General features: G+C 42.0%; 1 protein-coding gene across 4 annotated transcripts in view; it reads right to left on the bottom strand.

Annotated features, from left to right (window-relative positions):
- CCDC141 (coiled-coil domain containing 141) overlaps positions 1-12,719 on the bottom strand; it is a 109,238-nt gene that overhangs the window by 21,480 nt on the left and 75,039 nt on the right. For 3 of the 4 annotated variants that reach the window (XM_053409807.1, XM_053409819.1, XM_053409829.1), the window contains exons 17-21: positions 12,097-12,246; positions 4,901-5,041; positions 4,071-4,265; positions 3,042-3,225; positions 2,241-2,353 (exon numbers count right to left, since the gene is read on the bottom strand). In XM_053409807.1, coding sequence (XP_053265782.1) covers positions 2,241-2,353; positions 3,042-3,225; positions 4,071-4,265; positions 4,901-5,041; positions 12,097-12,246 — 783 coding nt within the window. The remainder of the gene's footprint in view (positions 1-2,240; positions 2,354-3,041; positions 3,226-4,070; positions 4,266-4,900; positions 5,042-12,096; positions 12,247-12,719) is intronic. The other variant, XM_053409813.1, reaches the window with a different exon arrangement.

Here is a 12,719-nt window from a genome sequence, read left to right as displayed (position 1 = left end):
CAAGGACACGTGATATAAGGTTAATGGGCAAGAAAAGGCCACAACTTTATTGATTACAGCAAGTGAAAAGGTATTGGCTTAGGCATTGGATTACGTCAGCTGACTCCACCCACTCGGAGAGGGGTGAGTCTAAAAAACAAAGGGGGTTTATTCACCAGTAGGTGGAGCCTGTTGATGCTAATCCAACTATAAGATCTCCCCTGATGTCACCGAGGGTCGTGCCATGGCCTCCCGCCAAGCAGGCATCGGACAGAATACACGACCGCCGGATTCCTTTAACGGAATACCCAAAAATTGAAGGCGCAGGCAATGGCCACACCTAGCCCTTCGACACCACAACACATTATTCCAATGCCTAACCTACCCACCAATACCACGAAAGTTGTGACGATTGCTACGAGGTAGGCGAAAAAACCAAAATGCCTAATGCCAAATGGAAAAATTCCTACCAGGCCCCCCGGACAACCAGGGTGACCAACCTAAGGTCCATAGCAAGGCCAAAAGAAAACTGGAAACCCTGCTCTAAGGGAGTGGAGGGTGGGTGACTTGCGACGGGACGACGAAAAGTGAGGGCTGGAGGCTGGCACCGCAGCAATTTAGGCTGCTGTACACGCCCCCTTGAAGGCACCTGGTTGGGTGCCTGGCCGAGGGCGTGGGCGCTAGCCAGGTGAGTGGGAGGCAGGGGGCAAATGCCCCCTGCTTGAGGCGGAGTCCGGCTCCCGGCCACAACCACTCCCCTCTCTTGCAGGGAGGAGAGTCTTAATCAAAATAAAAACAACAACCCAATAACCGCCCCCCTTTTCAAGGCTTAGAGGGAAAAGAGTTAAAAATGGGCCTCATAAATTTCATTTTTATTTTATTGACATTTATGAGGCTAAGTAAAGCAGGACTCTTCTGAGTAGATCAACTGTGTTGACCTTTGGAGGCATATTAATCTAATTTCTGCCATCGTAATAGGTTATGAGTCACATGGTAGCTACCCTAATGATCACAGTGTCGGATGGGACATACATATTGCAGGGACTCCTGTAAATAGACAAAATTCAGCTGTAGAGATCTTCTACTGTATTTGTGAATTATGATTACATAATTTGTTGTTTGAATTGCTCTTTTGGGGACGCCATTTTATTCTGTTCTGGTTGGTGTCTGGAACATTTTAATTTATGGGTGGTGCCTGGAACGATTTTATTTATTTAGAAAAGCAGCATATAAACACTTTAAAATAAAGAGCCCATTGAGTTTGCATGCCCAGGCTACTACAGTTAAAGAAAGGACTTGGACAAGCACCTTGGGTTCAAAGTAGGTCACAACTTTATGGGTTACAGATGTGAGTGAGCTGGGCATGGCACTGGACATCTCCTGTTTTATCCAGCCTGCCTGCTGGACAATTGGGGGGGGTCAAACCTGTTAAAGTATGACCTATAACATGCATCAGATACAATCTGACTAGTTTGCCATGCTGGGAAGTGCTTATGGCCCTCAGTCCCCACTTGGGTGTTTGGCCAGAATCACCTCCCCTGAGATATCCTGCTGCCATGGAGGTAGATGGAAGAGGCCTGAATCTTCACCTCCAACAAAGACTAAGGGTCATACCTGTAATGGCTTTAGGGGTTGCTTGTGCGTAAATAGCCGCCGCTCTGGGCTAGGTTGGCTGGTTAAACCATTTCTCGCTGGACAGCCATCCACTCCGTGGCTGTTCAGTCGCTGGCAGAATCTGTCAGTGGGCGTTTCTTAAACCTTTTCCAACATAAAAGTTGTTTGACGCCCAGTCTCCTCCTACTGTCCCTGCGTGGAAGTCTTCTGCGCAGGGAGGGCGTGGGTAGCGGAGGACCTGTGCTCTCCCCGCTGGTGTCCAGTGAAGAGTCCCGGAGCCTGCTCTCTGCTTCCCCCATTGGCCCCCCTCTATCACTGGTGTAGCGCTGATTTTCTTCCCCAATAGGAGACTTGCCTCTCTCCCTGCTTGTCCCCTCTCCAGCATCGTTGTGGGGCCTCGCCTCCTCTGCTAGTTCCAATGGCAGTTCCCTGACAATACCCAATGCCATAGCCATCAAAGCTGTGATGGTTGCTAGGAGGAAGGCAAGAAACCCCAGACAGACACAAATCAGCCTGAGGGCAAAATTCCCCTCCGACCCTGAATATGTCAACTGAAGCAATCCGTATTTGTTCTAAGCACAGGGGCATATAGAATTGGTGTGCAGTACACAAATCAAATATAGGTTCCAATATGGAAAACTAATTACCCCAAGCTTGTCTTCAAGTTCTGTTAAGGAGCTACACAGTTCACTGATAGAATCAAGAACTTCTTTGTGTTTCACTCCTATTTTCTCGATGTATTTCTTTCCATCTTCAATACCTGTAGTTTACAAAAAATTGAGCAGGAGCACAACATTTATATTAGCCCGATGTAGTAAAAATGTATCTAGCTTTAGGTTCAGATTTTTAATATATATATTTTTATACTATAGACCGACATCTCTATGTAACAAAGTACATAATTTCTTATCACGGGAGGAATTCAGCATCACATTCTTCTAATCATTCCTTCAGTGTGAGCATTTCTGTTTGCCAGACAGAAGAATCCCCCTCTCTCTCTTCCAGAGGATATTTGGGGGGAGTCGGGATAGTGAATGCAGAGGGGGACCTGCGATTGATGGCAGCAGCAAGCAGGAGATTGGCAGTGGTGATTGGGCAGGTGATTGGTGGCTGCGGCAAGGCCTGATGGCGATTGGCTGTGGCTGTGGCAATTGGGCAGGCGATTGGCAACTGCGGCAAGTGGGCGGGTGGGCTGTTGGTGATGGCGAGCGGGCAATTGGCTGTGGCGAGGTGTGCGATCGGCAGTGGCTGTGGCAAGTGATCGGCAGTGGTGGGCCGGCGGACTGAGCGATTGGCAGAAGTGACCTCCACCACTCCCCCCAAAAGCTAAACAACTTAATTTCGGGTTAAAAAAATAGGGGTCATCTTATACACGGAAAAATACGGTAAGCTCATCTTCCTTCTTCCCCCAAAATGTATATAGAAGTTTCAAAATAATAGGTTCTTACCATATAAGTCTTTAGCGAGGTTTGTAATCTGCTGAATTCTTTCCTCTTGCTGAGGGACTATCGGCTCAACAAACTTGTTGAATTGCTTGTAAAGTGTTTCTACTGCCTCCCTCGTCTTACACTCTGATGAGTATTTCTCAACTCTAACTACTGTAGCACTTGCTTCTTCACACCAAAATAGACACTATGAGAGAAATGAAACAGAAAATCCCAGTATATTAAAACATATTTTCCAGTTAAATCACTGATGGCTCAATCAACGATGTCAAACCATGTCTAATCCTTTCCATAATGCTAATTGCTGTGTTTTTGTTTTGGGGTTCGTGTGATCTTTACCGATATTCAAGAGTACATAGCAAAAAACTATCCCAAAACTAAACCCTGCTGCTTAATTTAGAAAAAGCCATTATATTATCGATAGCCTATAACTTTAAATAGGGTGTGTGTGTGGTTCACATATGCTAACAAAAAGAATCAATGTAAGAAATACAATGCAAATTCAACATTCAACACCAAAAGAATACTATGGTGACAACCTATTACTACTATTACCATTAATGATAAAAATTCTACCTTTTAAGTAACATAATTAAACAACAATAAATATAAGAATCACAAATCAAATCATATAGAAAACATCAATATGCATCAAGATGGAACATCAGAATGCAATATAATGCAGAAAGTCTCATAAGTAATCACAAAAACAGTCACAAAAATCATTTCCATACACATTCACTCTTCACTCTACACAATACTACACAACACAATCAAACACACAACCGCCATTTACATAATCACTCAACAATCACTCAATAAACAAGTCTTGAAGTCTGGGGTGTGAGCAGGCATTAGATGAATGAGAACTACTATAGTCATTTAACTCCAGGTTCTTTCCACAAAGTCTCTGGTCCATTTAAATAAAGTCTGAAATGATGGATGAGATGCACATAGGCAATGTACATTAGTCCCATACCTCGAACTGGCCCCTTAACACATCTGTAAAGTGCATTTGTGGTTTTTGTATACCTCTTCCATCATCTGCTGCAGATGCTCCATCAGATCCAAATTTTGTTTGTAATCCTCCATAATCTTGCCAAATTCACTCAGCTGTTTCTCTAATTCGTTGATTGAGCCAGAGAGTATCTCAGCTTTATCACTAGGCTGAGTTGCTAAGGAATCTAAGATTTTCTTCTTTAGATTATCGGTCTTCTTTCTCAGTACCTGTTCCAAGGAATACAGTAAGAATATTCAGAGAAATGTTCAATAGAGCAAAAACTTACTCAATCTGAAATCGCCACAGATAACTGAAAAGCACAGGAAACAAACACACATTTCTGCATTTAGTAGGTATTTACAACTTCCATGGAACTGAAAACTTTTCTGAAGGCACAGCTTGGCCATTACTGCTCTACATTGTCTGGTTAACTTGGTGGGGCTGATAGCTAGGTGGTAGATTTCTCCCTAGCATTTTAGGCCATACCTGCACAATATATTTAAAGATTTTTTGATACCACTTTAACAGCCATGGCTTCCTTTCACTATTGGTTTTGGCTTTTGTTGATTTAAAAGCATGTCTATGACCCTTTCAACAGGAATATCATATAATAATTGCATAATGCTTTGAAGACAGACGTGAAATGTTGAGTCAGTTTTGAACTTGAAACACACACACACACACACACACACACACACACAATACCCTAAGCCAATTGCTAAAAGAAAAAGGATGTGTGACCTTTGGTGTTCTGTTTCATCAGCTGTGGTATGAAAACTATCTGCTGAATGTTGTCAGTCATCATGATGCATCTTTGAGATACATATCATGCAGGCCTTGACTCAACAACTATAATTGTTACCTGCATTTTTTCAGAATACGCATCAACTTGCTGAATCTGAATTCTCAGAGTCTTCAGATTTCGCGCTTTTTCAGTTTTCTTGCTATAGTTGAATTTCATGTTATTGAATTTCTTTTTGAGGTCTTTAAATGATTCTCTGAGCTGGAAACAAACCATTATTTATAAGTGATTATTAACAGTGATATAAAACAAAGAACCCGTACAGAGTTAAATAAAAAAAGTTATTTATACTGCAGTCCTATCTACTCAAAAGTATGTCCCACTGAGTGCAATAGAACTTACTCTCGGGTAGAACCGCAATTACCCAGGACTCAGGAATAAAGCCCCAGTTGAATTCAAAAGTATGTACTTCGGAATATTTATGTGGTTAGGATTACACTCAATGTACATCCTGAAAACATGGGGTTCCCCCCCCAAAAAAGGGAGATAATCTCTCTCTGTGAAAGCATGTAAACCATAATTTAAACGCACTACAAGTTTTTATTATTCTGAGAACACAGTACTCTGAAAGGAAATAAGTTCCCAGGCCGAAATTTCTAAAAAACTACCATGTGGAAATAGCTGGTGTGCATCATCACTACTAAGACAAGTGTCAAAACTTGTAACTCCACAAAAATGCTATAATAGTACGAATGTGTACTATTTTCCGCTTGATGCAGACTAGTTTCAAGACTAGTCCTCCATTGCTATTTTCAAAGAGGGCAGGGAGTAGCCCCAAGCTGATGTTCCCCTGAAACTCTTCTGCTCGTTTCCAACAGGACTGCAGACTCTGCAACATCTGCAGTGTATATTTTCCACTGCATCCTCATTTCTTACTTGCTTGGAGGGCTTAAAATATATGTTTGTTTCATTTTGGCCTTGCCACGTGAGCTCTAGTTTCTGACCGTCAACACGATGGATGATGTCCGTCATCTAGCAACTAATGGGATGAAGCTCTAGGGCATAGAATCTGATACCTGCTTGAGCTTTCATAAAGGTGTCTTTGGAAAGGAATGAACAGCCTTTTGAATTTTTCTGGCAAATTAGCACTGTGCTGCAAAACTAAATGCCATGGGATGGAAGCAGATAAATCCATGCTTTTCCAGTATTTTCATGTGCTCCTTGCCAAAATAGGCAGCAGGTCACCTCGTGGAGAGTGCTCAATTGATCCCAAATAACCAAATATATTTTCATTTTTACTAGCTTGAGATCTTGGGGCTTCTTGATTATTTCTGAACCAAATTTGATGGGAAGGAGAAGGCCACGCCCTAGTGTAGGAGCTGGTAGAGGCCGCAAGCCGATAGGCCTCCAGGGAGGTGGGTGTGTATGTTGCTGGAATGCACAAAGAGAAGTGGAGAAAGATGGAAGCTTTCCTAAGAAGTTGCAGCTATCCATTATTTTTTTTTAAGGGGCAGACGGTGACTAATGCAAAGAATGGGAAAGAGGGAGAGGGCATGACTGGGGACCCATTAATTTAAGGCAAACTGGAAAGGAACGCACTGCAGCTCTGTCTTGAAATGAGGGTTGGGGAGGAACAAAGGGCTTTGCCAATCTGTTTCTCTCCACCTAAGTCTCCGTTCGCAGTCTACCTTCAAAGCACACTTCTCCCCTTGAAGAATTCTGCGCATTGTAGTTTGTTGAGGGTTGCTGGGAACTGTAACTCTGTGAATGGTAAACTAGGGTGCCTGGAATCCTTTGAAGGAAAAGATGTGCTTTTAATGTGCTTTAAAGCTATAGTACAATATCGTGCTTAGACCGCAGGGCATTGTGGGAAGTAGATGGGAAGACACAGCGTCCCATCCCAGTCCTCCACAACATTCCGTTGCTGTCAAAAATAATTCCAAAGTATTATTGTCCATTCTAAGCTGTGTTTGCCTCTGCATACTCTTAGTGAAAATGATCTCTTTGTGTATTCCCTGGGATATGGTGCTGGGCTTTGATGTGGGAGTCCAATGTTCAAATCCTGGCTTAGACTTGAAGCTTACTAGGCAAATAATGCCAAGTCCAAAATGCCAGGTGGAGCTTCAGCAATGTCTCTCTAAACAGGTTTCTCCCTGGACTTCAAGGAACTGGAGTGATTGTTTCTCATTGTGGCTTACCGCAGAGTTGTTGCAAAGATAAAGTTTATGTTAATATATGCCTAACCCTTATATAGGGCAGGAAAGAGAGCTAAATAAGTACCACATTCCTCCTCATGATCCACACTCACACCAGCCCAGAATAAATGCACTTTAAACTTGAGTGTATGTGCAAGACATCTTTGAGTGCTGTCTTTACTTCCAGTTATAAATAACGCCTCCTTTTCAATATTTCATTCTCAGTTGGAGGTCCTAATTATCAATATCAATTTATCACAAACTGAATCAGTCACAACTGTCGTGTTTGGGGCCTCAGCTTCACCAAAAAACTGATTTTCAGTTTGTCGAAGTTGTCTTTTCCCCAAAAAGTGAAATTTGTACAGTGTAGGCAATGAAAGGAATCCTTTGACTGAGACATATGTCAACAAGAGAATTCTCTTTAACAATACGTGTCAATTCACCAGCGTTCATTAATTAATTAATTAATCTCTCCCTCTCTCTTTTTGGCAAAGATGCATGAAATGAGATCTTGTTTCAGAAGAAACTGCTTGTATGCCAAAAGATCTGCAGCTGCTGCCACTTTTCTCTTTTAGACTTAATGGGAAAACTTAAAGCTCAGATTTAGACCCTTACATTGTCCTCTGTCATGTCTTCAGCTCCAACTCACCACATGTCCCAGTCAAAGGAATGAATAGTTCTGCTTCAAGAGTGGAATTCTTTTGTGGTAGGAGAGCAATACTGCTAAGTGCTGAATTGGTCAGCATGGTCTCCTCCTAACATACCCGTTTTGTTTCCGTTCTCTTCTCCAACGTACCTGCTATATTTTGGTTGCCTTTGACTGACCTGTGTAAACATCAAATAGCGGAACAAGTGCACTGGCAAGGTGGGGCAGGTGAAGCTGGTAGACTTGATGTGGCCCTACTTAAAAATAAGGCAAAAGAGAAACCTCTGCATGCATCTAACACTCCAGTACTTACCGTATTTTTTGCTCTATAAGACTCACTTTTTCCCTCCTAAAAAGTAAGGGGAAATGTGTGTGCGTCTTATGGAGCGAATGCAGGCTGCGCAGCTATCCCAGAAGCCAGAACAGCAAGAGGGATTGCTGCTTTCACTGCGCAGCGATCCCTCTTGCTGTTCTGGCTTCTGAGATTCAGAATATTTTTTTCCTTCCTTTCCTCCTCCAGAAACTAGGTGCGTCTTGTGGTCTGGTGCGTCTTATAGAGCGAAAAATACGGTAGTCACCTGAAAAAAGTAAACTCCCCTCTGATTCCAATAGTAAGCAAACTTTGGGTAGCCTTGTAAGCATTTAATGAGCAATATAATTACACCATTGTAGCTGCCATGCTTTCAGCAAATTGTAATAATAAAATTTGCTGAAACCACGACGGCAACAGAAATGTATATATGCACTTGATTGCTTGTAAGGACAGCCCTTGCCTGTCCAATAAATTTTAACATGATATGGGGGAAAGGGTCATTTGAGTTAGCCACTCGCTCTTCTAGTTATTGAAAAGTAGAATTGATTTTAATCAAGTTTGCCCTCTAAGAAGCTTTTCTAGTGCCTTATAGACAAAATTTGTGCAGCTGTCCTGAAATATAGCTGCTTTGTCTTAGGTAAGGAATGATGGAGGGGATATGTGATGACAACTGCTGTGATTTATCACACAAGAAGGAGAAAACAAATAATAGAGAACAGGACACTGTTTTAATGATCTGGTTGTCATGGTTCACAAACAAAACAGAGCAACTCACTTTTTGACCACTCGTCTAGGAAAAAGGCTTTCAGGGACCAACCATTTAATTTGGCGTTATCTCCCTAACTGATTAATGGGGGACGTTTATCTAAAACAAAGGCAATATGCAATTTAGAACAAGACTTCCACTATAGATGAAGAGAAAAGAAACAGTTTTCAACTTGTGGCAGGGTTCGGCTAAGTTGTTGTGTGGGTGGAACAAGGTCTGCTCATGCAATGGGATGTTCCTCGTCTCCCCTTGCCCGCACCAAATCTTCACTGGAAGGTTGGGGGGGGGGGTTCAGAAAAGGTTTAGCGAGCACACAGGGGAAAGAGAGAGGAGAAGTCCGGTTGCATATGCAGACTTTGTTCCCCATGTGCATCCCCACCACCACTTACATTGAATTCTACCCTCGGTTTTCACTGCAGGGTTGTTTGTCCCTGTGAAATAAGATGTTGCTGGTGGTAGAAGATTACCACTGTGGAACACATGGTTCTTTAAAGAGGAACGCTATAAGGACACCTCGCTCTAAACCAAGCTCCACCTTGGAACTAATGTGCACATCCAAAGGAACACAAATATTTTGAGCAATAAACATGAACGTATCTTGGGCAATAAAGCATTTATGAAATCTAGTGCAGTCAATTGGAGATGTACAAAGAATGGGCAATATCCAAGCCCAGCCTACCCTGCCATGCATGATCAGGAAGACTTTGTGCTCAAGGGAGGGACAGAATTGTGTGGATAGGCTGCTGCTGCTCCAGGAGGCCTCCTAACCTTTAGAAGGAGGACCTACAAGTCCCCATGAACAGGTATGTGCTTGTTAAGTATAACCAGCTTTCCCCCAGCTACCAGTAGTATAACATTTGTTTGCTTCTACCTGGTAGGCAATGTTCAATTTATTGCTTGATGCATGTTTTACTACTGGAGGCAAATAGAGATAAACTGCAACGGTGACAACTAATTTAATTATTCACTGAATTTGTAACTGTCGAAGGCATTCAAGCTGACTGAACAATAGCTACAATATGCTTCATAATAAACTCACTACTTTAATTATAAAATCCTGTTGGATTAGTGCTCCTAAAGCAATATAGACCAAAATAGTTACAGTGTAAAAAGGGCATCTTGCACTTTCCTGCTTTATTTTATACTTGAATTCCTGCAGGTTATAGCTAGCAAATGGCAAACCACCAACCACTTAGGGGACCCTCCTTAATGGTATTAAACTAGTTTAAGAACATGCCATATGACTTTTAAGTGATTTATGAAGAGCACAAGGGCACTTTTAAAGTTTGCACAAGAGTAGCATAAGCACTGGGGGAAGAAGAGGAGTGCAGGAGGAGTGCACCGCCCCTGGCAGCGCAATCCCGGTAGGGTGCCATCGCGGCTGCCCCCCGCCTGCGCTGGGTGCCACGCCCCTGCAGGTGGTGTACCCTGCCCCCAGGACGTGTGCCAGTCCCGCCCCCACCTGCTCTCCACCCCCCAGTGCCAGAGCATGAAGCTCCGACACTGAGCATAATATTCCTGTCCTGTGTGGCAGAATACTGCCATCATTTGTGATTGCTGGTTATGCATTAAGGAAAACACTACCCAAAGTCTCGGCCAGATGACAATTTCTTTTTAATTGCATAGTCCTCTGGATTTAAAACTGCAGTCCATAAATATGTTTCGCCCTGTACCAGTTTCACGACAGGTTTAGTGGCTTTTCCTCTTTGTCGCAGGACTAAACGATGAAAGGCAAAGATGGCTACGATAAGTACTTCTAGGCTGCTGTATACTGAGAGCAAAGTAAGGAAGGTGTTGCCTGGAGACTGTTTCTGCGCCTGGAGATACAGAAACTCCCTAACAGAAGAATGAAACCAAACCTTGGCACCACTGAGGTGAAATTCACAACTTCATACAATGGTCAGTTTTATGCTTCTGTTGAGCTCAACCAGCTGGCTCAGAGGAATCAGATTCATCAAGGGAGGTGGAATTAACAGGAAGGTGAAAGAGATGGTGAATTTGACTCTCCTGCTAAGGACTGGAAACTAGCCGAGTGCAGACAAGCTGATTGGGAAAAGTGAAATGTGATCACTAGATGTTTTATGCGGACAAGCTGAGAATAGTACCAGTTGAGGGGACAGGGGGTGGAGAGAATCGCACTTAGACCCAGACATATGCATATGTCCTCATAATTAGGGTATAAGATGTTCAACTTTCCACTGCATGACACAGAGAAGATGAAGCTTCTAATAATCTGAAAGCGTAAGAAAAATGATGGTACGGTATTGACATACTGACGCACCTAATAATGTTTAGAGAACTGCAGAGGTTTCTCATATCTAAAGGGACTTTCTGCTTGTTTTTCTTGAAAGCCCTCCGTTCTTTGTAGCAAACTGATTTTGAAATGAAGGAAACTTTGAAATGAGCAATCCATGATATGGCATTAGACAGGGGCGTCAACTGTTCCAAGAACAAAAGTCCTTCTGATGATGTTCAAGCCTCTGGACAAATAGCTATTTGGATGACAACAACTATTAATTTATCTACTATGTATCTATCTGCGGGAGTTGTTTGTTTGCATTTGGACACCTCTTAGGATATCATAATCAAATTTTGCACGATTGTCCCTGAGATCAAGGAGCTGATGTTCATCTGTATTATTTGGCTTCAACTGGATGCCATTTTGAATCAAGATGGTGGATTGAACATTTCAGTACTGCATTGATTTTAACCAGTGATTTCAAATTCTTTGGTTTCTTAGAATTCCTCAGCAATGCTGGATACTAGTGCATCATAATGTTTGGAAGAGCTAAAAGTCCATTTAACATGCATCACTTGGCATCTGTGCTTCAGACTGTGTACTAGAAGGCTACATTTCTGCTGTACCAAAATGCTGTTTGTGCTCGAAGTTCAGTTCAAATATCTCTGTAAGCCTATTCCACTTAACTAAACCACATAAAAGCCAAAGAACAAAACACATCTTTTCAGACTGTAGATGACACGCATGTATTTTTCTTTTCTTTTCACACGTAGAAACTAATCTCTGTATAGTAAATTAGCATATTAGAAAGGAAGTATCAGGCACGCTAAATTAGAAACATAACGACAGCTTCATTGACTACATGCAGATAACTTTTTACATGGGACAAGAGGCATTTTAAAAAAATGAACTCTGCCCTCACTATATATACCACAATAACGTGCAGTCTGGCTGTAAAACTGCAGAGAGCTGAGACCATTTCCAACCTATCTTCAAGAAAACAAGTGGCATCTCAAAAATGGGTTTGTGAATCACACACCCCCTCATAAACTTAACCAAATAAAGGTGAAAGGATAGCTCTACTGAAGACTACTAAACAGAAAGAAGTGAAAGGACACGACAGCTTTTGATCATTTAATATGCTTTTTTCACCAGACCTCACGTATCTCGTCTTTTGTGGTGCAGAAGTGGAGGATGTGCGACAAATCTTCCTCATACTTTTCAGCTTTGGAATCCCAGTTCACGCTGTCAGACTCAAGGGTGTTGAGCTGCTGCTGCAGGTTCTTGACAGAAACATTAAAGGAATTCTAGAATGAGATGCAGAAATCAGGCTGAAAAAGTTGGCATCAGGGGCTGCAAACTGACCTGCAGCACTATTTGTTACAACAACAAACAACAACAATTATTATTATTATTATTATTATTATTATTATTATTATTTATTATTATTATTTATACCCCGCCCATCTGGCTGGGCTTCCCCAGCCACAATGGGCAGCTTCCAAAAAAATATTAAAATATTAAAATACTGTAATACATCAAACATTAAAAGCTACATTACTTCAGTTTTGTTATTGTCTTTTATTTAAAAAAACCCTTCAATTTAAAATTAACCTATTTTACAGTAAGATTATGTTCTTCCAAGAGGTTGATGTGGTAACATTCTGGCAAGATTTGAAAATATGGGGTTCACTTCTGCATCTGCCTAAAAAAGGCGTGAAGCTTGACATTGGCATAAACTTGGGGAAATATATTCCCACCAGATTGTTCTAGTTAACTG

This window comes from Podarcis raffonei, chromosome 1, assembly GCF_027172205.1.
Source record: "Podarcis raffonei isolate rPodRaf1 chromosome 1, rPodRaf1.pri, whole genome shotgun sequence".
NCBI lineage: Eukaryota > Metazoa > Chordata > Lepidosauria > Squamata > Lacertidae > Podarcis > Podarcis raffonei.
The sequence above is the reverse complement of the archived record's forward strand: the minus strand, read 5'-3'. Positions and strand labels throughout refer to the sequence as shown.